Source organism: Orcinus orca, chromosome 2, assembly GCF_937001465.1.
Source record: "Orcinus orca chromosome 2, mOrcOrc1.1, whole genome shotgun sequence".
Classification (NCBI taxonomy): Eukaryota; Metazoa; Chordata; class Mammalia; order Artiodactyla; family Delphinidae; genus Orcinus; species Orcinus orca.
Window position 1 is genome coordinate 54257529 of NC_064560.1, and position 25876 is coordinate 54283404.

The window sequence follows — 25876 nt, forward strand, 5'->3', positions numbered from 1 at the left end:
AGTGGTGCAGCCACTATGGAAAACAGTATGGGGGTTCCTTAAAAAATTAAAAATAAAACTACCATATTATCCAGCAATTCCACTTCTTGGTATTGATCTGAAGAAAATAAAACCACTAACTCGAAAAGATATCTGCACCCCCGTGTTCATAGCAGCATTGTTTACAATAGCCAAGATATGGAAACAACATCAGTGTCCATTGGCAGATGAATGGATAAGTAAAATGTGATATGCCCACCCACCTACCCACACCCTCCCCCATACACACACAATGGAATATAATTCAGCCATAAAGTAGAAGGAAATCCTGCCATTTCAGACAACGTGAATGAACCTGAAGGACGTTATGCTAAGTGAAATAAGGCAGAGAAAGACAAATACTGTATGATTTTACTTATATGTGGAATCTTAAAAAAAAAAAAAAAAAAAAAAAGAAAACCAAGCTCATAGATACAGAGAACAGATTGGTGATGGGCAAAATGGGTGAAGGGAATGAAAAGGTACAGACTTCCAATTATAAATAAGGCCTGCGTATGTAATGTACAGCATGGAGACTATAGATAATGATATACCGTACTGTGTATTTGGAAGTTGCTAAAAGAGTAAATCTTAGTAGCTGTCTTCACTAGACTTATTGTGGTAGTCATTTTGCAATACATACACATATGTATGTTATATTGTATACCTGAAACTAATATAATGTATGTCAATTATACCTCAATGAGTCAATCAATCAAATCAATTGCATGTGACGTCTAGGTAAAAATAAATAAATTAGTGAAAATTTTTTTAAAAAAATCATTTGACCATATATGTGAGGGTTTATTTCTAGGCTCTATATTCTGTTCTGTTTTTCTCTATATCTGTCTTTATGCCAGTACTACACTGTTTTGATTACTGTAGCTTTGTACTAAGTTTTTAAATCAGGAAGTGTGAGTCCTCTGACTTTGTTGTTCTTTTTCCAAGATTGTTTTGGCTGCTCAGGTTTCTTTGAGATTTCGTATGAATGTTACAATAGGCTTTTCTATTTCTGCAAAAAGTATCATTGAGATTTTGATATAGATTGCATTGAATCAGTATAGTCTTGGGTAGTATTGACATCTGTGAATAAGGGATGTGTTTCCATTTATTTCTTCTTTAATTTCTTTCAGCAGTGTTTTATAGTTTTCATTGTACAAGTTTCTTACATCCTTAGTTAATTCCTAAGTTTTTTATTCTTTTTGATGCTATTGTAAATGGAATTGCTTAATTTCCTTTTCAGATTTTTCTTTTAGTGTATAGAAATGCAACTTACTTTTTGCATGTTGACTTTTTATCCTGCTACTTTGCTGAATTCATTTATGATTTATTAACAGTTTTTTGTGGAATTGTTAGGGTTTTCTACATATACGATCACATCATCTGTGAACAGAGATAATTTTACTTCTTCCTTTCCAATTTGGATGCCTTTTATATCTTTTTCATGCCTAATTGCTCTGGCTAGAACTTCCAGTACTGTGTTGAATAGAAGTAGTTGAAAGTGGGCATCCTTGTCTTGTTCCTGATCTTAGAGAAAAAGCTTTTAGTCTATCACAGTTGTGTATGATGTTCACTGTGGGTTTTTTTTTTAACATCTTTATTGGGGTATAATTACTTTACAATGGTGTGTTAGTTTCTGCTTTATAACAAAGTGAATCAATTATACATATACATATGTTCCCGTATCTCTTCCCTCTTGCGTCTCCCTCCCTCCCACCCTCCCTATCCCACCCCTCCAGGTGGTCACAAAGCACCGAGCTGATCACCCTGTGCTATGTGGCTACTTCCCCACTGTGGGTTTTTGTATATTGCTTTTACTGTGTTGAGAACTTTTCTTCTATTTCTAGTCTATTGATTGATTGTATCATGAAAGGATGTTGAATTTTGTCAGATGCTTTTTCTGCATTGACCAAGATGATCATCTGGGGTTTTTCTCTTCGTTCTCTTAATGTGATGTTTTATATTGCTTGATTTTCATATGTAGAGCCATCCTTGCATTCCAAGAATAAATCCAACTTGGTCATGATGCATAAGCCTTTCAATATGCTACTGAATTTGGTTTGCTAGTATTTTGTTGAGTATTTTTGCACCAGTGTTCAAAAGAGATATTGGTCTGTAGTTTTTTGTTCTTATAGTATCCTTGTCTGGCTTTGGTATCAGGATTTTGGTGACCTCCAAGAATGAATTAGAAAGTGTTCCCTCCTCTTCAGTTTTTGGAGAAGTTTGAGAAAGATTGGTATTATTTCGTCTTTAAACGTTTGATAGAATTCAGCAGTGAAGCCATCAGTTCCAGGGCCTTTTTTGCTTGGGATTTTTTTTTTTAACATCTTTATGATTTTTTTTTTAACTGATTTGTCTTTCTTGCCAGTTACCGGTTTATTCAAATTTTCTATTTTTTGTGATTTAGTCTTCATAGAGTTCTTGTTCCTTCTTGATAGCTTGTGTTTCAAATTCCATGAAATAGAATTTTTCCGTTTCTTGTTGGTTGTGCAGTTTGTTGTTGTATAGTTGTTCATAGTACTCTCTTATAATTTTTTTTTTTAATTTCTGTAGAATCAGTAGTAAATGTCCCCACTTCCATTTCTGATTTTAGTAATCTGATACTTCCCTCTTTTTTCTTAGGCCATCTAGCCAGAGGTTTGTCAATTTTGTTGGTCTTTTCAAAGAATCAACTTCTGGTTTCATTGTTTATCTCTGCTATTTTTCTATTCTCTACTTATTTATCTCTGCTCTAATCTTTAATATTTCCTTCTGCTACCTTTGGGTTTAGTCTGTCCTTTGTCTTCTCATTCCTTAAGTTGTCAAGTTAGGTTGTTGGCATGAGACCTTTCTTGTTTTTTAATATAACAATTTATAGCTATAAATTTCTGCCTTAACACTGCTTTGACAGTATCCGCTTAGGTTTGGTTATATTGTCTTCATTTTCATTTGTGTCTAAATATTCTCTGATTTTCCTTGTAGTTTCTTCTTTGATCTGTTGGTTAAGAGGGCACTGTTTAAATTCCACAGATTTGTAGGTTTTCCAGTTTTTCTTCTATTCATTCTGTTGTGCCTGGAGAAGATACTTTGTATGTTATCTATCTTTTTAAATCTATTGAGACTTAATTTGTGGCCTAAAATATGGTCTGCCCTGGAACATGACCCAAGTGCTCTTGAGAAGAGTGTGTATTCTGTTGTGGTTGTATATTCCTCTGTATGTTTCTTAGAGCTCTTTGGTTTATTGTGTTAAGTCCTCTCTTTCCATAGTTGTCTTCTGTCTGGTTGTTTTGCCCATTATTGGAAAGGGAATATCAAAGTCTCCTCTTATTGTTGTAGAGCTGTCTGTTTTTGTTTCATATATTTTGATGGTTTGCTTTTAGGTTTGTAGATGTTTATAATTGTTATATTTCTTGCCGTAATGAACCTTTTATTAATATATAATGCCCTTCTTTGTTTCTTGTATCCATTTTGATTTAAATTTTATTTGTCTGATATTAACATAGCCACCTCTGCTCTCTTTTGGTGACTGTTTGCGTGGAATATCTTTATCCATCTTTTCATGTTCAAACTATTTGTGTCTTTTGATCTAAAATGAATCTCCTGTGGACAGCAGTAGTTAGATCATTTCTTTCATCCATTCTGCCGATTTCTGTCATTGATTGGAGAGTTAATCCATTTGTATTTGAAGTAATTACTGATAAGAAGGAACGTTTCTCATCTCTCTTATTTTCCATATGTCTGATAGCTTTTTTGTTCCTCATTTCCTGCTTTACTGTCTTATTTTGTGCTCAGTTGATTTTTTGTAGTGATACTTTAAAATTCCTATCTCATTTCCTTTTGTATATATTCTATAGCTATTTTCTGTGTGGTTACCATGGGATTCCATTTGATATCTTAAAGTTATTATGCTCTAATTTGTATGCCAGCCTAATTTCAGTAATATACAAAACTGCTTCTGTGAAGCTCTGTCCCACCATTTTTTCAGTTGTTGATGTCCAAAATTATATCTTTATACATTGTATGACCCAAAACATATAATAATAAACATTTTTTAATACATTTATTTATTTATTTTTGGCTGCATTGGGTCTTTGTTGCTGTGCATGGGCTTTTTCTAGTTGCAGCAAGTGGGGGCTATTCTTCGTTGTGGTGCACAGGCTTCTTACTATGATGGCTTCTTTTGTTGTGGAGCATGGGCTCTAAGCACACAGGCTTCAATAGTTGTGGCTCCTGGGCTCTAGAGTGCAGGCTAAGTAGTTGTGGCGCATGGGCTTAGTTGCTCCGCGACATATGGGACCTTCCCGGACCAGGGCTGGAACCCGTGTCCCCTATATTGGCAGGCAGATTCTTAACCACTGTGCCACCAGGGAAGTCCCAGTAATAAACGTTTAAATGCATTGGTCTCTTAATTTATGTAGGAAAAGTGTGGAATTGAAATCCAAAGTTACAGTAACACTAGTTTTTAGGCCAATAACCGTTTTGTTTTCGTATGTTAGTCTCTTAAATCATGTAGAAAACAAAAAGTAGAGTTTTTAAGCAATTGTTCAATTATACTGGCTTTTATAATTGTCTTGTGTTTACCTTTACTGAGACCGTTACTTCTTCAAATGACATCGAGTTACAATGTTCTTCTATTGCAACCTGCAGGATTCCCTTGAGCATTTCTTTTACAGCAGGTCTAAATGTAATGAACTCCCTTAACTTTTTTTTAAACCTGGGAATGTCTTAATTTCTCCAAAATTAATTGCGGTTCACTGTCCAAGCTTTCCCCTGCCCCCCGGGAAGTTGCAAGCCCTCAACTGACTCCTGAGCTCCACTGTAGTTACATCAGATTCTGCCTGTGCGGATACTGTCCAAGTAGGACAGGGATTCCTGTTCTGCCATCATCCCTGAACCCTCTCCTCTGCTTTTTATAGAATTTGAGGTGGTACACCAATAAAGTACATTATAAAATAAAATAATTTTTGAAAAGCTTTTAAAAATAAAGATATATTTTCAGACCAAGATGAATTACTTACTAAGTATGAAAATTGGGTTGGCCTCCTACTGTCACAGCCACAAGAGAAGCACACACTTTTGATCGTACCATTTTCATGATCTACAGAAGTGGGAGCTGTAATATTAAATCTTGATTCTATAAAGATTTTACTACTTGAAACAGAGCCAAAGTGATCTATGTTCTTACTTCCTAATGATTTCTCTTAATGTAAGTATAGACTCTGGAAATCCCAGAGAGATGAATAACTAGACTTTCTCTCAAATTCATGTTTTTCTTAAACCTTTGACTGTTTAATTTGTTTGATGAGTACCTGAAATGAAGTGTATTGTGATGTTGTTTAGTGAAAAACCCACATGCTTCAAATACTGAGAGGCATAAATAGAGCTGAAATTATCTGCCTTAACAGTCTGCTCCAAATGGAAACTCCCACCTCTTTGGTTGCTCAGGTCACCATTTTTCTCAGAAATAAATTTTGATTCAGTTTTTGAACAAAAATATCATTGAGCGTCCAATACACACCAAAAGTTGACAGAGAAAAGCCTTTCCAGTAAAGTGATTTCCCTATAAAGGGCATTACAGAATGTCCGATTTAGTATAAAATGTACAAGTTCAGGTGTTCAATTTAAGTTCATGCTCCCTGTTTAGAAGTGTGATTTGAACTCTGAAGGTTCCTAATAGATAGATCCTAGGTCTGCATTCGCCCCACTCCACAGCCGTCCTGTGGAGCGCCTGCCCAGCACCTGCATGTGCTTTAGGTGGGCTTCCCTGCAGGGTGTTTTAGCGCTGACACCAGTTTGCTTCTGGAGCACTCTCCTGCTCACTGCAGTTGATGCGTGAGCTGATGTGTGCCCCAGGAATGGACACTTATTCTAACGTGAGCCAAAGCAAAACTTCACTGGAAGGTAAACTTGCTGAAGATGTCATAAGATACATCCTTAAAATAAATACCCTTGGCCTTATCCCCAGTTCCTCCACGTTGAAGTATCTGCTCTCGACGTCCCTTTTAGAGTAGAGCATTAGAGTTTGATGTTTGGGGCTTTGAGAAAACTAATTCTTTATTCAAGTACAAGTTTGCAGGAGTTTTTCTTACTAAAAGGTTCTGGTAAAGCATTCGAGCATGGGCTCTGGGTTTGTGATGTTGGCAGGGTCCAAGATTGGAATGAGCTTAGGGATAGACAGTCCCCATTCCTAGTTATGTTTTCTTAACCTGTTAGCTTCCTGGTCGCTGTGTTGAACTCTGTTAACTCACCCTCTGAGCCCACAGAGGGGTGTGAGAATCATCATCTGCTTTCTCTGAGCTCTATGCACACTTTGTCAAAGTGCTTGCAGCCCCTGCAGTTACCAAGTTTCTGAACTTCCCACTACGTGGCCAGCTCCTGAGGGCAGAGGCTGTGTGTTCTTTTTTATATCCCAAGCACAAGTCCTCTGTTAACAAATTAGCATCTGCCGAGCTGAGCTGAGAGCTCGGTTCTCAAGCTGTACACGACACCTGCACAGAGCGGGGGTTCTGTGAAGGTCTGCTTTAGTTGCTAATCTGAGAATGTGGATGATTTTGGTAGCTGTGGTCTTACTAACTCCTGATGCAGCAGGCAGGGGGTTGAAGGCATGTTTCATAAATCCAGCTTCATTTCCTCTTTAAACAAATGTTGTGGTTTTAAAAACAAACTGCGAAGAACTGCTTGTGTGTTAGATCCTAGAGTGATTCTACATTGCTTTGTATGAATTCAGTAAAACATCCGCAATGAAATCTTCTGTGCAGAACTTCTGACAGGGATCCTCTGTGGTAGGATGGAAACCCCCTCTCCTGGTTTCTCTCCTCTCTTCCCTGGAGTGGCTAATGAATGCTTTTCCCAGGCATTTGACTGGACTTCCCTGAACATTACGATGCTCTGCACTGGTCCCTTTTACAGTTCAGCTCTGGGTGACGTGCGCTCCACGGTAACTTGAGACATGTTTAAGACCACGAACTTGGTAAAGTTTTCTGGGCTGCTTTTACTTCCCTTTTCCTCTTAGATTTCTTTGGCTAGAAAGCTTCTGTGAGAAAATTGATGTCACTAGATATAATTTCCAGCACTTTAAAAGAATTCACATTCCATACTGACTGTGGTGGGACTGGTTGCTGACTTTGGAGAAGCTCTTTACTTTAGCTGCACTGAGATTGGATTTGGGCTGCCGTCAAATGACGAGCATGTCTTACTGCACAAACGTGTGTGGCCTTCTGAGCCACATTTCCTGATCATTGAGACAGGAGTCGTGCGTCCAGTGTGCTCTGCTGGTCCCCCTGTTGCACGACAGGTGTGGTGTTGGGCCTGGAGATGAATCACAAGTCAGGTGTCGTCCCTGCCTGGAGAGGGGATGTGAGGAGTCACAAGTCCCCACCTACTGTACAGGGCTGCAGTGGGGATCGCAGTCAAACCCGCCATTCAGATGCAAGACGTCCTGACTTCATGGGCCAGGGTTACTAAGTCCTGGGGGACCAGGAAGTTTTGCTTGTGGTTTACTCTTGAAAATGGGAAGACTAATGAGAACATCAGCAGGCTGCTGTCTCCTAACAAAACCAAAGCTTGGCTACAGTTGTTCTCTGTTATAAAACCACCCTTAGGCATCGGATGTCAGGTCCCATGCATTTCATGCGGCCTCGTTCTGTTACAGGAGTCCTTAGGATGGGCTCAGGCTCCGTGCACTTAACGCGACCTTGCTGTCTTGCAGATGTCTCACGCAGCCACCAGTGCCTTCTGCCGTTCTATTAAGCTGCAGTGTGAGCTCTACCCCTCTAGAGAAGTGGCCATCTGCCTGGACCCTTACTGTGGACTTGGGTTTGTCCTGTGGTGCCTCTGTAGGTGAGTTTCGTCTTTGCACCTTTACGACATAAGTAAATCACACACGTGTTTTCAGACCACTTGCGAGAACTGCTAACGGGAGGGGGCCGCCTGCAGGGTGCGGCTCCTCCTCAGCCCAGCTCCGGGTGCCACAGGGACACCTGCCCTGGTAGCCACTCTCTCCAGCATCTGAAAACTTAGTCTCCGTAAAGTTTGCTGAAACCAACAGAGACAGAATCTGGGGCCATTCTCAGAAGCTGTCTGTTGGGAATCTGTTTTCCAAGCAACTCCCAGGCCGTGGGCTTGCTTCTCATGCCTCTAAATCTTCTCAGGTGTCCCAGGCCTGGAATTGTGTTCACCGGGGGCATCCAGGCTCTTTCCTCCTCAGGCTTCTCCCTGACTTCAGCTGCGGGAGGCCGGAAGGAAGCTCCACAGGCTCCCCTACCCCCACTCCCCTGCGTGGCCCCCACTCCGCAGCTGGCAGCCCCCAGGCCCAGCTCCTGGTAGCTGCCAACAAGTATTAATGGAGAGGATGAATGTTTATTGTCATTTTTCTCTAATTGTACATAGATGTTCATTGTAGAAACTTTAGAAAATACAAAATAATATAAAGAAGAAAATTAAGCCATCCATAAGTATACTACCCAGAGATAACAGTAAATTCTCACTAGTAGCATTTTGGCATATAGTCTTACAGAGTTTATTTTCTAATGTAGTACTATTTTTTTATTATTGACATTTTCAAACATATACAAGTGTATATGTTTAAGTGTATAAAGAACACTGTAACAAACACCAGGGCCCAACAACCAGCTTCACGTGGATCTTACTTTGCCGGTTTGGTTTCATCCAGCCTTCTGATTATTTCTGTCCCTTTTCCATATGGGCATTTTAAAGCAAACACCAAAAAACATACGGTTTCACCCATAAACCTTTAAGTACACATACAATTTTGTAAATGTACATTAATATATTTATAAAACTGAGATGCTACAGTGAAATTGCTTATAATTGCCTTTTTTCATAATAGTAGACATTTTCTCATCTTTAAACATTCTCCTAAAACAATTATTTTAATGCATTTATAATATTCAATTGGGTTAAATTGGACTAAATCCAATTACATATTTTTTAAAAACACTATCATTCTAATCACCACAATTAAACTTTTTGAGAAAGCAAATATAATTGAACAGTTGAAATATTTTAATGATTTTTGCCTCAGTTCAGAATGCAATAGCATTGTGGGTAATTTTTTCTTGGAAAATAGTTCAGAATATACCATTCCAACAGTAGGGCCAAAGTGACTTTAGACATATCTGGCCAGCTGAGAAGGAAACCTATTCTGAACTACAGCTTTATAGGCAACTGTCTCTTGTTACTTGGCAAAAGTGCCTTCTGGTTCTGCAGGCTCACCCAGCCAAGCCCCGTGAAATCCACAGAGAAGGTGCTGGTTGGAGTGAGTCCTGCTGCATGTCACCAGCAGCAATGGGACTCTCTAGAGGAATTGTACAGAGAGGGTGGCAGTGACCCTTTGCTTAATGTCTTACCTGCAAATTCATTCAGAAGTCACAAAATCAGCTATGACCCCTGCAGCACTAAAAATAAATACATAACAGCTGTAAACTTCTTCGTTCTGAAATCCATTATAGAAACAGATCACAATGGACTTGCTTAAAAAACTGGACCTGTTTTAAAAAGCACGTCAGACAGTTGGTATTCATGGATTAGGAAATTCATTATTGTTAAGATGAAAATTCTCCCCAGACTGGATAAACTTCAAAAACATATGCCAAGTCTGAAAGAAGCCAGACTCAAAAGACCACTTATTATATGATTGTATCATGTGATACCATTTGTTGGAAATGTTCAGAAGGGGCAAATCTATAGAGACAGAAAGTAGAATAATGATTAACTGGGGCTAGAGCTGAAAACAGGATTGACTACAAATGAATACAAGGCATGCCTTTAGGGTGATGGAAGTGTTCTAGGGTGATGGAAGTGCATTGTGGTGATAATTATACACTCTGCAAAACTGTCAAAGTTCTTTTAATTCTGTACTGCAAATGGATAGATTTATGATATGCAAATTATACCTAAGTAAAAGTTTTAAAAAGGAAAACAACTTTCCTTGGAGTAACTGAAGTGCGTGGTACAGACCCTACCCTCCCAGTTCAGTAGGCTCACCCACGTGACACCACAGGGTGACATGTGTTGTCGTGAGTTGTGTGGCTGCCTTGCTCAGGGTGCCCAAATTGTGAGAGTTATCAATTCTTTGTATGTTTTATCAAGTTAATAATCTGAAATCATTGAATTACAAATGTACAAATTTATATTAGTTACCAAAATGTCTTTTTTTCTCTCTCTCTCTCCTGTTCAGACATTTTTTATTTTTGTTTTTTTATCTAGATTTTATTTTTCAGAGTATTGTTAGGTTCACAGCAAAATTGAGTGGAAGGTACAAAGATTTCCCATGCACGCCCCAGCCCCACACGCACAGCTTCCCCTGTTATCAGCATCTCCCACCAGAGTAGTACATTTTTTACAAACTAGGAACCTACCTTTGACACATTATCATCCCAGAGTCTATAATTTACATCAGGGCTCACTCTTGGTATTGTAGAGAGCCCAGAAATAGACCCACATAAGTATAGTCCATCGATCTTTGACAAAAGTGCAAAGGCAATACAATGATACAGTGGAACAAAGGTGGTCTTTTCAACTAATGGTGCTGGAATAACTGGACATCCACAGGCCAAAAAAAAAAAAAAAGAATCTAGACACAGGTGTTAACAGCCTTCACAAAAGTTAGCTCAAAATAGATCATAGACCTAAATGTGAAACGTAAAACTATAAAACTCCTAGAAGAAAACTTAGGAGAATATCTAGATGATCTTGGGTTTGTTGATGACTTTTAGATACACCACCAAAGGCATGATGCATGAAAGAAATAATTGATAGGCTGACTTTATTAAAATTAATCATCTCTGCTCTGCAAAAGATACTGTCGCAAGAATGGGAGCAGGCCAGAGGCTGAGAGAAAATATTCCCAAAATGTTTTTTAAATTGTTTCGTTCTTTTTGAAGTTAAGATCTAAACTAGAATAGTTCAGGTTCCAGAAATTCACAGGAAATAATCTTCTTCCCTATAAGCAACTGCTATTAAGTAGGGAAGTATTTATAGCCAGTGCCAAGAAATCAGTGTTGGTTAATAAATGAAGCAACAAATCGACTTTCGTTGGATTGAGCAAAAAAAAGGCAGGTAGAAAATTGGTGAATCAGGTTTTCTGTTTGACCTCTACTAGAATTTAATAACTTTTTCTTAATGTTGTCTTCTGTTTATAGGAATGAGGACAGAGGTGAAACTATGTTTCATTTTCACAAGTATGCTTATATTCTCTAGCCTTGAACTCCACACTGGACCCTACCCTTTCATGTGCTAACAGTCTGATCAAGCAAGTCATTTATCCTGGTGTATATTCTTGAGAAAGCTAGCAGTGGGTGATTTGTATTTCCTTTTCTTCATTTCTGGTCTCCTTATGATAGCATGTAAAAGGAAAATGCTGGGAACAATATGGGTAGATTGTCATAATTAAGCAGATCATCGTAAGGTTTTTACCTGCATTTTGATTCCCTAAGACATGGGGCTCCAATGTCATTAACTGTGTTCGGTACCTGCCAGAAAATGTAAAAGTCCTCAGTGTCAGAGAAGTGGTGTAAATTTGAGCTGGAATAAAAGTCATGCAGGGGAATCTAATTAAGGTGGTCTCGTTAACCCCGATTCACGAATGGGTTGAATAACATTTGGTGCTAACGGAAAACTGTGCACCATCACTTTTCAAAGAGGGAAAAGGCATGTTTCCTAGTGGATAATTAACGATTTACATGGTGCGTGATGTGCGAGGGTGTTAGATCTTGGGCTGTTACCTGGTGTATGATCCCATTTTTGGCCAAGATTGTCCTTTTAATATCCATTCAGCAGAGGTAAATTTTCCGTTATTTTTATTTCTTCCTGCTTAATGTTGCCTTGAGGCTTCTCATTGGAGTTGGTTCATGAGCTACAAAGAAAGCTCTAATTCAAGGTCACGCCAGACGTGGTGTGGGGGCTGATCCTTGAGTGCTGCGTTGCAAAGGGCAGAGGGTGCAACAGTGCCTGTGGCACAAAACACCGGTGTCCAACGAGTCGCCCTCGCAGGTGGCCGCCTCTTGTGTCGGTGGCCTCAGGGGCAGGGGTCTCCCTTAGCTCTCATGGCCCCTGGAAAGAAGACAAGGGCTCAGGAACAGCCCGCAGGACCTCCGGGTGTGAGGGGAGCAGCCCTGATGCGCTGCGGGAGCCGAGGAGGTGTTTGGCTCGACTTCAGACCCCCAGTGCGTATTCTTGGTGGTGGTTGGTTCAGAAGTGAGAAAACAAAACATGCCGGATTCTCAACCAGATGGAAACTCTGATTTTTAAAGCACCACAGTGTTGGCTACAAGGACTTCCAGATGAAAGCGTGTTTTCACAAACTGCAAGGGCTCAGCTAAATTTGTACAGAAGTGTTACTGGATAGATGCTACTTGCAGTAAGTAGTTGTTTGACCAAGGTGTCAGTATTGTAATGCAGATATATTGTCGTGCTGTTTGAGCTCTTAAATAGCCGCACTGTAAAGTGGTCTTTAAAGGCCTAAATCAATTTCCCAAGGACAAATCTTAAAGAAAAATTGACAGAATGTTGAGAGTTATAATTATTGGAATGGTATCTTATTGATTTTTGTATACTGACTATAGAAATAATTTTTATACTTTTCCACAGGGCTCCACTGGAATGTGTAGTTTTGCATGTTTTGTGTGTAACAAAACTTTCACATCAGCAGGAATTCAAAGGAAATATTTGAAAATTTTCAAAGGAAAGTTTTGGGCATAATAATCCTTTCTCCTGGTTACTGAGAGCAGTCAGCACATCCTCAGAGCTCTTTAAAGTTCATCTAAACTCAACTTGGAACAAGTTCTTATTCTATTCTGAGTTTCATTTAATTCTTTAAATACAGAGGGCTCTGTTCATTATCAGATTTCCTTGCTCAGAAGGATTAAGTAAAATTCAAAAAATCCAAAAGCCACCACCGGAAAAATTCCCACCTGATTATCAAATATCCTTCCTAGAATAACACCTACATCTTATCCCCACACATTGGTTGTTGGTTGTCTGATGTTTTGATGCATTAAGCTCCAATAGGAGAATCTAAAGCAATCACCAACTTGTAGCATTTTGTTATCCTGTTAAGAAATGTGTGATAGAGGCATTCCAGGATAGAAATGTGTGTGTTTTTGAATGTGTTTATGGGTCATATTCTATGGAAATGAATGAGTGCCCTGAGAACTGACAAATGGGCAGAGAAATGCCCGGGGTCCCTCTGCCCTACCCTAGCCCCCATTAGTATCCTGCTCTGTTTGTTCCTGTGCTCTTGCCCTTCTTCACAGCTATAATCGTAGTTTGTATGTGGTTCCATATCCCACTTTCTCCTTTTAATATTAAAAATGGGAAGTTTTTAACCGTGTGTCTTGGATTTAAGTTTTGTGGAATCCATCTTTAGAAGCCAAGTTAGAACACATCTGCCAACAAATCACTTTCATTCCTTAAAAAGACCGTTCTTCCTAGTGGTCCACATTGGGAGTGTGTGATCCCTGGGAGCCAGTGTTTCCACTACAAACAGGAAAGGTCCTCTGAAAGCCGTCATGAGCTGGAGTTGGGAGTAGGAGAGCTTTTTGTGGGGGTCATACCTGTCCAAGTAAAAAGGCGGCCAGAGAACTGGACAGGGCAACCGGCACCACCGGGAGCTTCCTGAGCTCCACCCTCCCCTGCCCCGCAGCATATCACAGGATTGGTCCTTTCTGAAGGGACATCCGAGGGGCACACCCAGCCCACCTCATCAGGCTAAGGCTTTTGTATGAAGCAAAAACAGGTTCTTTAAATGGTGCTTATTCTAATACGTCCAAAGAGCATGTCAGTTATTTGTACATGACAGACTTAGTCTAAGAACCTTCTTTTTAAAGTTCTTGCTTATGATTTTCACTTGCTCAGCTGGGATCCCCAGGGTGGTCTAGGGAAGGTGGGTGGAACCTCAGAGGCCCTTCAGCTCACGGGGGTGTTTCCTCTGAGCCCTAACTCTCGGCTCATTATTTACTCCTCCCTTGAAGAAGCAGTGTCCTTTAAAAGGAGACATTGGTTTAAATGAAACTTCTGTTGTTCTACAATAACTGTGGCATTTGAGTGTGCTCTGAGATGCTTGAGTAGATTTAATACAGCCTGTGCAATGAATTCTAACTGGCATAGAATTGTTGAAATAAAGGGGCAATGTCTTCTTTTACTTATTCTGATATTCCTTCAGAGGAGATCAGATTAATTAACATTCCTGGCTTACACATTAACTTCAAGTAATAACACAAAAGCAAAACCAGTGCAGCATTACAATGCTGTATCGTAAAACATTGTGTGTGTGTGTGTGTGTGAATACAGCTCTAATGATGAACTACTCACTATTGGGTAACTTTCACACTTTTGAATCTTTGTTTTCAACAGACAGAGGGGCTTAAGATTCCTCAATCAGTGATATAATAAAAGCCAATTACATTTTTTAAATGGGCAAAGGACTTGATTAGACATTCCTCCAAAGAAAACATACAAATGGCCAATAAGCACATGAAAAGGTTCTCAATCATGAGTCATTAGGGAAAGGCAAGTCAAAACCACCATGAGGTACCACTTCACACCCACTGGGATGGCTGTACTAAAAAAAAATGGAAAATAACAAGTCCCGGGGAAAATTTGGAGAAACTGGGATCTTCGTACCTTGCTGGTAGGAATGTAAAATTGTGCAGCCTTTGGGAAACAGTTTGGCAGTTCCTCGGCAAATTAAACATAGAGTTACCATGTGGTCTAGCAATTCCACTTTGGGGTACATACCCAAAAGAATTGAAAACAGGGACTTAAACAGATACTTGTACGTGCTGTTCATAGCAGCATTATTCACAGTAGCCAAAAGGTAGAAACCACCCAAGCATCCATTGATGGATGAATGAACAAATAAAATGTGGTCTATCCATACAGTGGGATGTTATTCAGCCTTGAAGACACATGCTACAACATGGAAGAATGTTGAAGGCAATATGCTAAGTGAAATAATCCAGGCAGAAGAGGACAAATGTTGTGTGATTTCACTTAAATGAAATATCTGGAATAGGCAATTCAGAAACAGAAAGTAGGTTAGAGGTTACCAGGCCCTGGGAGGTGGAAGTGGTGATGGGTTAGGTACAGAGCTTCTGTTTGGGATGGTGAAAAATTTTGGACATACATAGCCAGTAATGGTTGCACAACATTGTAAACGTAATTAATGCCACTGGAGTGTCATTTTAAAATGGCTGAATGGTAAATCTTATACATATTTAACCACAATAAGACTTTTAAAACTAAGACCAAAAAAAACCATTTGGTAGCATCTTTAGGAATTTTTCTGTATAGTATCATGTCATCTGCAAACAGTGACAGTTTTACTTCTTCTTCTCCAATTTAGATTCCTTTTATTTCTTTTTCTTTTCTGATTGCTGTGACTAGGATTTCCAAAACTGTGTTGAATAAAAGTGGTGAGAGTGGGCATCCTTGCCTTATTCCTGATCTTAGAGGAAGTGCTTTCAGCTCTTCACTGTTGAGTATGTTAGCTGTGGGTTTGTCATATATGGCCTTTATTATATTGAGGTATGTTTCCTCCATGCCCACTTTCTGGAGAGTTTTTCTCATAAATAGATGTTGAATTTTATAAAAAGCTTTTTTGGAATCTATTGAGATGATCATATGGTTTCTATTCTTCAATTTCTTAATGTGGTATACCACACTGATTTGCAAATATTGAAAAATCCTTGCATCCCTGGGATAAATTTCACTTGATCGTGGTGTATGATCCTTTTAATGTGTTGTTGGATTCGGTTTGCTACTACTAGAGCGCGTCAATTAATTCAGTAAATTGACAGGATACAAAATTAATAGAGAAATTTGTTGCATTTCTATACATTAACAACAGAAGAGCAGAAAGAGAAATTAAGGAAACAACCCCATTTACCACCACATCAAAAAGACTAAGATACTTAGGAATAAACCTACCTAAGGAGGCAGAAGACCTGTACTCTGAAAACTGTAAGATGCTGATGAAAGAAATTGAAGAGGACACAAATAGATGGAAAGATATATATAAATATATATATACATATAAAAATATATACCATGTTCTTGGATTGGAAGAATCAATATTGTTAAAATGACTGTACTACCCAAGACAATCTACAGATTCAGTGCAATGCCTATCAAATTACCAATGGCATTTTTCACAGAACTAGAACAAAAAATTTTTTAATTTGTATGGAAACACAAAAGACCCCGAATAGCCAAAGCAATCTTGAGAAAGTAGAATGGAGCCAGAGGAATCAGGCCTCCTGACCTCAGACTATACTACAAAGCTACAGTCATCAAAAGTGTATGGTTCTGGCACAAAAACAGAAATACAGATCAGTGGAACAGGATAGAAAGTCCAGCGATAAACCCATGCACCTATGGTTAATTAATCTACGACAAAGGAGGCAAGAATAATACAATGCAGAAAAGACAGTCTCTTCAATAAGTGGTGCTGGGGGTCTTCTGGGCTTCCCTGGTGGTGCAGTGGTTAAGAATCTGCCTGCCAATGCAGGGGACATGGGTTCGAGCCCTGGTCCAGGAAGATCCCACATGGTGCGGAGCAACTAAGCCCTTGCACCCCAACTACTGAGCCTGCACTGTAGATCCCACAAGCCACAACTACTGAAGCTGCACACCACAACTACCGAAGCCCGTGTGCCTAGAGCCCATGCTCTGCAACAAGAGAAGCCACCGCAATGAGAAGCCCGTGCACCACAACAAAGAGTAGCCCCCACTCACCACAACTAGAGAAAGCCTGCGCACAGCAACGAAGTCCCAACGCAGCCAAAAATAAAATAAATAAATCTTAAAAATAATAAGTGGTGCTGGGAAAACTGGACAGCTACATGTAAAAGAATGAAATTAGAACATTCTTTAACACCATACACAAAAATAAACTCAAAGTGGATTAAAGACCTAAATGTAAGACTGGTTACTATAAAACTCCTAGAGGAAAACATAGGCAGAACACTGACATAAATCTCAGCAATATCTTTTTGGATCCATCTCCTAGAGTAATGGAAGTAAAAACAAAAATAAATGAATGGGACTTAATTAAACTTAAGCTTTGGCACAGCAAAGGAAATCATAAAACAAAAAGACAACCTACGGACTGGGAGAAAATATTTGCAAATGATGCAGCCAACAAAGGATTAATCTCCAAAATACACAAACAGTGCATGCAGCTCAATATCAAAAAAACAAACAACCCAATCAAAAAATGGGCAGAAGATCTAGGAAGACATTTCTCCAGAGAAAACATACAGATGGCCAACAAGCACATGCAAAAATGCTCAACTTTGCTAATTATTAGAGAAATGCAAACCAAAATTGCAATGAGGTATCGCTTCATACCAGTCAAAATGGCCATCATCAAAAAGTCTACAAATAATAAATGCTGGAGAGGGTGTGGAGAAAAAGGAACCCTCCTACACTGTTGATGGGAATGTAAATTGGTGAAGCCATTATGGAAAACAGTGTGGAGGTTCCTTAAAAAACTAAAAATAGAATTACCGCATGATCCTGCAGTCCCACTCCTGGACATCTATCTGGCGAAAAGTCTTAATTTGAAAAGATGCATGTACCCCAATGTTCATTGCAGGACTATTTACAGTAGCCTGGAAATTTACAAAGACATGGAAGCAACCTAAATGTCCATCAACAGATGAATGGATAAAGAAGATGTGGTATATATATACAATGGAATATTACTCAGCTATAAAAAAGAATGAAATGATGCCATTTGCAGCAACATAGATGGACCTAGAGATTATCATACTAAGTGAAGTAAGCCAGGGAGAAACAAATACCATATGGTATCACTTATATGTGGAATCTAAAAAAAAAGAAAAAAAATACAAATGAACTTATTTACAAAACAGAAATAGACCCACAGACATAGAAAACAAACTTATGGTTACCAAAGGGGAAAGTGGTGGGGAGAGGGATTAACATATACACACTACTATGTATAAAATAGATAACCAACAAGGAAGGACCTACTGTGTAGCACAGGGAGCTATACTCAATATTTTGTAATAACCTATGAGGGAAAATAATCTGAAAAAGAATATATTTTATATATATATATATAAAACTGAATCACTGTGCTGTACACCTGAAGCTAACACAACATTGTAAATCAACTATACTTCAATTTTAAAAATCTCTTTTACTTAAATCTTAGAAGGTAGTTTATCTAGGATGTTCTGTTATAGCATATATCTATTAATGTTGATTTGTAGCCATAAACCAAACAAAATTAATACCATTGAAAATGTAGTTTGGCAAATACTTCATTATTTTAAAATCACAGTTGCCCCATTAATTAATGGTGAAACAAAATAGCCTCTTGTTTCTCTCCCCGTGCTCTCTAATGTAAAGGTAAAATTAGAGAATGATTGTATTTTCCTTAGTTCTGTTTGGTAATCCAATTGGATCATTCTGAAGTAAAATTATAATCCTAATTCTTCTAATTGTCCTAGTTTCCTTTTATTTACTCTGGATGTCAGTTTTCTGAACCAGGGTTGGGCGCGCTTTTCCTCAAGTGGCTGTTTAGTAAATATTCAGTCTCCATGGTCTCTGTCGCAACCCTCAGCTCTGCCCGTTGGTGTGAAAGCCACTGCAGATGGTACTGCAAGGACTGAGGGCCGTGTCCCAATAAAACTTTATTTACAAAACCAGGCAGCATCTAGTTTGCTAACTCCTGTTCTGAACTTCCAGACCTTTTACCAAAATTCAGTCCTGTGTTTCCCACTGTGAGAGTCCATTCTGTGAATATAGCAGCTTTGAGAGAAACCTAACAGCATCAGAGCTTTGAGATCTTTCAATGAGTGCTCAAAATGGCAGTAACTGCGGATCATAATCCCATAGTTCTTTTGTATTTTTCAGAATGTTTTTGTAAACATGCTTTTGTTTTATATTTACAAATACCGGAGAGTAGAGTTGGTGTGACTGTCCCCTCTTGCAAATGGACAGTAGGTGTTTCTCAGAGGCTGGCTGGTCCCCCATTCTCCATCCTTACTGAGCCCTCCCATCTCTCTGTGCAGCGTGTATTCCGGGCACCAGTCCATCCTCATCCCACCTGCAGAGCTGGAGACCAACCCTGCCTTGTGGCTGCTTGCCGTGAGTCAATACAAAGTCCGGGATACATTTTGCTCCTACTCAGTGATGGAACTGTGTACCAAGGGGCTGGGCTCGCAGACAGAATCCCTCAAGGTAAGCAGCCCTCAGAGTGCCTGGGGGACACTTGCCAGCATCCTGGGAAAGCACCAGTGTCAGAGGGTGTGGAGTAGATGTGGTGAGGCTAAATGATCCTTCAGAAAAGCCAACATAAGGTCCCCTGTCACGTGAGGTTGACGAAGTTGTTTTCACGTGAAAACCTTGTTTTATAACATGGCTATTTTCCCACTGCCAGAGTTAGAGGTCAGAGTGTATGTTATTGATGTCTCTAATTCTGTTAGGGCTACTTGGAGAGTCCTGAATTGCCTTTTGATTTGTTGGTGAATTCAGTTCTTGAGTGCAGTTAGTTTTATCCCAACGCTGGGGTTCGAGTCATACGTCTAAATTTAGCCACTCATTTCGTTTTCCTTGAGGACCCTGATTGGTAGATCTGGGTCCTAACCAAAATTCATTTTTACAATCCAGTGAACAGTGGCTTGGTTTTATTTTTTAATATTCAATTACCATTATGTGACAATAACAACATTTCCCTTCATTTAAGCCAAGGCCTTTTTTTTTTTTTTTTTTTTTTTTTTTTTTTGCGGTACGCAGGCCTCTCACTGCTGTGGCCTCTCCCGTTGCGGAGCACAGGCTCCGGACGCGCAGGCTCAGCGGCCATGGCTCACGGGCCCAGCCACTCCGCGGCACGTGGGATCCTCCCAGACTGGGGCACGAACCCGTGTCCCCTGCATCGGCAGGCAGACTCCCAACCACTGCGCCACCAGGGAAGCCCCAAGGACTTTCTGATAGACATATTTTCATAGTAAATTATGTAGTCCTTATTCAAGTAACTAGGAGAGAATAATTATGACCTATTTTGGTTAATATTCCAACTATTCACTGTTTATATGCTCAGATATGTGTGAGTGTGTATGTATAGATATATACACAGATTATATTTGTGAGTATATATGCACACATACAAATTATCTATACACTTGCCATTAGTAAAGCAATATACTTCTCTCTTCTGAATTTTGTTTTCCTATTCAGACCTAGTGCATTAAGCTTGAACAAGAAAGCAAAATGCAAGATAACTTTGACATTAAGATACATAAATAAATATTACTTGAAGTTATATGTTTATACAGCAAAGGAAATTTATAAAATATTATTATTCATGTCCACCTATATTATGCTATAAAATGATTGAGTACGTTTCATGAACTTTACCTATAGGTGCATTTATAAATAACCAAATGAAATAATAAGGGATTTCTAAGCACTTTACATAATTGATTAATTTAACCTTTACAATAGTTCTCTGAAATAGGTCCATTATTGTTTCCATTTTAAAGATGAGGAAACTTAGGTTACATAGAAATTAAGCACTTTCTCCAAGTTCTTACATTTAGTAAAGTTTGAAGCCAAATTTTGAATCTGTGGCTCCAGGGGCACCATCTCAAAGCCCAGGGTGCATTGCCTCCCAAAACACGCATGTGTCGAGGGTCATTCGTGTTACCTGGACTTAATTTTCCCTGTGTAACTGCACGTATGGAAGATTGTCGTTATCTTGACTCGTGTCCCTCCTCAGCTCAGGTGCCCTTGTCAGCTCTCCAGGACGCTGATGGCTCCTGGCGACTGTCCTGTGTGGGGATGGAGACCCTGTCGCTCCCTCGCCTCCTGTTTCATTGCCACTCCCGTTGCGCGTTTTGCTCTTCCTCAGCTCCGCTTGGGAGTGTTGTGCTTTTAAGGCACTTCATTTCCTGTCCCGGGTGTTGCCATTTCGTTCACTAGATGGAATTTGGGCAGAACTGAGCTGTGCTTCCTTGTGACAGTTTATCTGGGACCTTTTACGTCTCAGGACATGAAAGGAGAGCTGTGTTTAAGAAGCTGCCCAGATGTTTTCAGTTTCCATTCTTACATTAAAAGCAGGTTTCTCATTTCTCTCCGACAGATGTTCCTGTGTATCCATGCTGGCAGGAGTGTATACAAGTGCTTCTGTTCTTCCCCAAACCCTGTCCTTTAATTATTTTATGCACACCTTGTTTTCCTTCAACTTTTCTCCTCATTATGCTTCTTGAATTATTTAAAATATGTTTGTAATGGCATCCTTGATTACCGATATGGGCGTTTTTTTATTTACACGTGTTCTACAGCATTTTGGTTAATGGTGCAGACACAGAGAGCCCTGGGAATGAATATCTGTGTGGAGTTTCTGTTGTTGTACAGATCTGGGTAAGGAGCCTGCAGGTCACACCCCTAACACTGGCAAGGCTGACCTCCTACTGCTGTCATTATTTCTAGGCACGAGGACTGGACTTGTCCCGCGTGCGGACCTGTGTAGTGGTGGCAGAAGAACGGCCCCGAATAGCACTCACCCAGTCATTCTCAAAACTGTTTAAAGACCTGGGCCTCCATCCACGGGCCGTTAGCACCTCGTTTGGCTGTAGAGTGAACCTGGCGATTTGCTTGCAGGTGAGTTTCCTTGATGCCCGTAAGTGCGTGAGTCAGAGAGTGACTTTTAAAGACAGGCATACAGCGCCACACTGCTCAACATAGTTTCCCCTGCTGATGCTTACCCACATTTAGAAGGTATCTTTCAGTCAAATGCATGTGGTTGGTATACACTTTTTGTTTGTTTGTTTTGTTTTGTTTTGTTTTTAATTATACTCTGCATTTGTCAGTAACCATTATTCATAACTAGCATTCACAGGCTTATTATGTCCTGGGGCATTTTAAGTTTTGTAACACGAGTAGCAGTTTGTCAAGACCTGTGAAGGCAGGCTCTTTAAAGATGAGATACTAAACAAATGTTTCATTGTGGCAAGAAATCCTGTCTCTTGAAGTACTTAGTCTCTTGTATGCAGACAGTAACTTCTGTAGGAAGAATTCCAGGACATTAAGCAGATTCATGAATTTGCGGCTGGGATGACGTTGAAGTATATACTTTTTGCTGCATTTCTAAGGCAGAGCTGTAAGTGAGGCTGCCCTCGTAAGATAGCCTTGCATTATATGTGGCAAAAAAAAAAAAAAAAATGCTTATTTTCTTTCTTTCTCTTCATTAGCCCACTTCAGACCATCTTCACTATTCCTTTCCGTCTCTGAACTCTTAACATGAGATCTAGTCCATGAAGGAAGGGAAAGTCCTATGGGAATCTGTTCCCAGTGCCCTTTGGGCAGCCTCATCCAAAACAGGCCAGCCCAGGGCTCAGCTGCAGGCTTTGTTCCTGGAACATATTAAGAGGACAAGAACTTTGCTCACAGCAGGTGCTGGAGTGCAGGACAGTGGACACAAGCTGGCTCCTGATCTCGCCTCCCTGCCCACCCACTGTCTCTCCCATTTACGACCCAGAGATGCTGCTTACAGTTCCCCTTGGGAGACCTCGGGAAGCTCCTGGTCAGCTCTCTCCCGGCCAGTGCTCTCAGTATCTGGACTCAGCGTGGACTTTGGAGAGGAAGGACTCTCCCCATGTGACCAGTCTGCTGAGCTCGCTTCAGAAAAATTAGCTACAGGAAGGTGTTCTGATTTTCATTGGTGTTCCTTTGCTTCTGTCTTCCTTCTCTTTGAATTAGCTCCATTTCTAAAAATTTATAACTACCAGGGTCCTCTCAAGAGTCGGTTGAACCTTGTTCTATGATTGAAATTAATTCCCTTTTCTAAGAGGTAATCTGAAGAATTGGATTTATCTTGCCAAACTAGTTCTTTAAATATTGAAGTTTTCTTTTCCTATTCACCTTGATCTGTTTTGCTTAAATGTTTCTAGCCATCTGTTCCATGAGGAGAAATGAGAAATACAGAAATCCACTTCTTAAATAAATTCAGCCATAGGATAATGTAATGCTTCCCTTCTCCTGCAAGTAGTGGGGAAAAAATCAGGGATCCATGAGAGACAGGCTCTTGGCCACAATATTTCTTCTTCTTTCTCTCTCTCTCAGAATGTTGGCAGATGAAGGGGAGAAGGGCATAGAATAGATCCCATATTAACATAATATCACTTAGCACTTGTCCACTTCATACAGGCAACAAAGCAAGTTCTACTACACTTTATTATACAGAATTAAAACTTTGTAGATACTAGAAATAGAGCACTTATGGTTATTTACCTTTTTATTTTTCATTTATTTCCGTCTACTTGATCCAAAATGTTTTAAGAAGTTTTATAGGGAAGCAGTAGATTAAGTAGGGAAAGTAAAATACACTAAAAATAATTAAAAAGATAGAGGTGACAGAAAATAAGGGTAAGAAGCCGAGAATGAAGTTGGCCCACAGGTGTTCGCCACCTCTGTGGCCTAAAACATGAGCTCCATCATTCCTGTGTCCTTAGCACCTAGACCCGTACCTGGTGCTTTGTAAATATTTAATAAATATGTGTTGTAAGAATGTTGGATAAATTAAGTTCTGTACTCCTAATAAAAAGAATAAATATTCTTTTTCTAGAAAACAGTTCCGTCAGTATGACCCCCACATCAGAGCTGACATCCCCAGTCACGGGTCAGGGTGCTGTTCTGGAATGTTGACAGCACCTTTAAGTGTTTTTGTCCATTTTAAGTTTTTCTACTTGGGTGCTTTACTCTCAACTAATTTTCAGCCAGTTTTTCTTTTTCTGAATGGTCAGTATTAGAAAATAGCTGAAAATATCAGTGTGTCTGATAGTAGAGATAAATCAAATAAATTAAGTGTATCATACTAAGGAATGCAGACTCTCTGTCCTTGCCAACCCCGGGGCCAGGTGTGCGTCGGGATTACGGAGTTCTCTGGCATTGGGGAGGCAGGAGCCAGCAGGCTGCGAGCAGAACCCCGTAACCGCACACATGGTGTCTCTCGGTGACGCTCCATCCTGTGAGTAGCTCGTGTCAGCCTAAGTCAGAGTTTACTCAGATAAGTGCAAGACACGGTTCTGGCCCTCATGGAACCAGATGGACAGTAAACACAGATGATTTTTTCAGTAAGTGAGTAAAATATTCTTAGTAAAGATAAAATAAGAAGGAAAAGGAGACACACGAGGCAATTTTAGGAAGGGTAGCCAAGAAAGACCTCTCTATGAGGTGACATTTCAGCCAAGTGCCCTCTGAGGTGAACATACAAAAATTTGGGCAAAGGCAGCATCAAGTGCAGAAGGCTTGAGGCAGGGCTGGTCAGTGGAAATGTTTGTTTTCTATTAATTTTTGCAGAAATTAAAAAATATGTGATAATGGTCCCAAGCAAACAGAGCAGGCATAGCTTGAGGTCTGAGGGTAGAAATCCCATGTCTCTTGTTCCCATTGTGTTTCTCCGGGGCCTGACACATAATAAATGCCTAATAAAGATGTTAAATATACTAAAACTGAATTTTTAAGAATTTTTAGACAAAGAAATGAGGAAAACAACCTGAAAAGTTATGAATTTTTTTATAGATTAAGTATTTTTACAAAAGAATATTTATTTTAGGAAATAAAATCAGAAAATACAGACTAGCCAATAAATAAATAACATTCATAAGTCATACCCAGAGATAATCACCATTACTCCCTTGATGTAAAAAAAATTTTTAAAGTGCTAAGATAGTTCCTAAATTCCAAACCCGTCCTAAATGTTTAAAGACATTGAGACGTTTACACCATTTTCCTTATGGAACACCAGGATTACCAATATATGTGAAATCAGTTAGTGGGCATATTTGTTTTCAGTGGATTTGTTGTTGTTTGAGGACATGTTTTCTCACCTGGATCGCCTGTCGTCCTTCCTCAGGGCCCTTGTCTGGACCCTGAGTGCTCAGGTAGAGGGCAGCCCTGCAGGAGGAGGGCAGGTCTCCATCTCCACGAGGTACGTGGGTAGGGACGCGAAGGACGCTGTCCAGACGAGGAATGGAGCCTCATCCGAGCCATGTGGGGTTTACAAGCTGCTCTCGCTGGGGACCACAATTTTAGTGTCTGTGGGTCCCCTTCCAGAAGTGCCCCCTGGCCTTGGGGAGGCTGGGCTGTGCAGTGGGCAGGGTGCTGTGACTGCAGAATGAGACGCATCTCATGCCTGAGGTTCTGAACTTACGTGAGATAAATCAGGGCTTGTGTTTACTTCATCAGTGGCACGCCGACCAATCCAGCCTGAGCATCTCTCTCCCCTTTGTACAATTTGATGCTAAATGACATTCTCTACCGTAGAGTCTTTCATGCTTTTACTTCCTGATGCCACAACTCAGGCTGTTCTCTGCCTGAAATGGGCTTCCACCTTCTTCATGTGGCAAAAGCCTGCTTCTCTTTCCAGGTGTCATGTTTTGATTCCTCCAGCTAGAAATACTTTCCTTCCTCTGAATTCCCATGGCAGGTCATCCGTCCCACTTAATGTTGTCTGCCATAGTTCACAGTTATGTACATAAACAACTTCTGTCCCCCTGCTCTGTGAAAAACTGTCTTAGAGAACCCAGTACACAACTCACATAGTCACACAGTCACTTCCTGAGACTGAATTTTGAGAAAGTACTGGGTGTCGACTCCTCTGACTGCAAATATGCTTCACATTTGACAAATTCAGCGTGTTTTTTATTAGCCTCAAGCCTCCTGAGGGAAGTAAGTACATAGCAGTCCTGAAATTTCTCTGAAATGAACTCATGTGAATCTTCATCAGGTAAAAACTCACAGCATCATTTGTAAGTTATCATGAAATGAAATGAAATGAAGTGAAATGAAATGAAATGAAACTCAAAAGTTTGCTGCTCTTCAGGCT

At 39.9% G+C, this 25876-nt stretch overlaps 1 protein-coding gene across 5 annotated transcripts in view; it reads left to right on the plus strand.

The window, feature by feature from the left end:
- DIP2C (disco interacting protein 2 homolog C) overlaps nucleotides 1-25876 on the plus strand; it is a 362893-nt gene that overhangs the window by 307440 nt on the left and 29577 nt on the right. For all 5 annotated transcript variants that reach the window (XM_033403063.2, XM_049705659.1, XM_033403064.2 and 2 more), the window contains 3 exons: nucleotides 7706-7836; nucleotides 19062-19230; nucleotides 21481-21651. In XM_033403063.2, the coding sequence (XP_033258954.1) occupies nucleotides 7706-7836; nucleotides 19062-19230; nucleotides 21481-21651 (471 nt within the window). The remainder of the gene's footprint in view (nucleotides 1-7705; nucleotides 7837-19061; nucleotides 19231-21480; nucleotides 21652-25876) is intronic.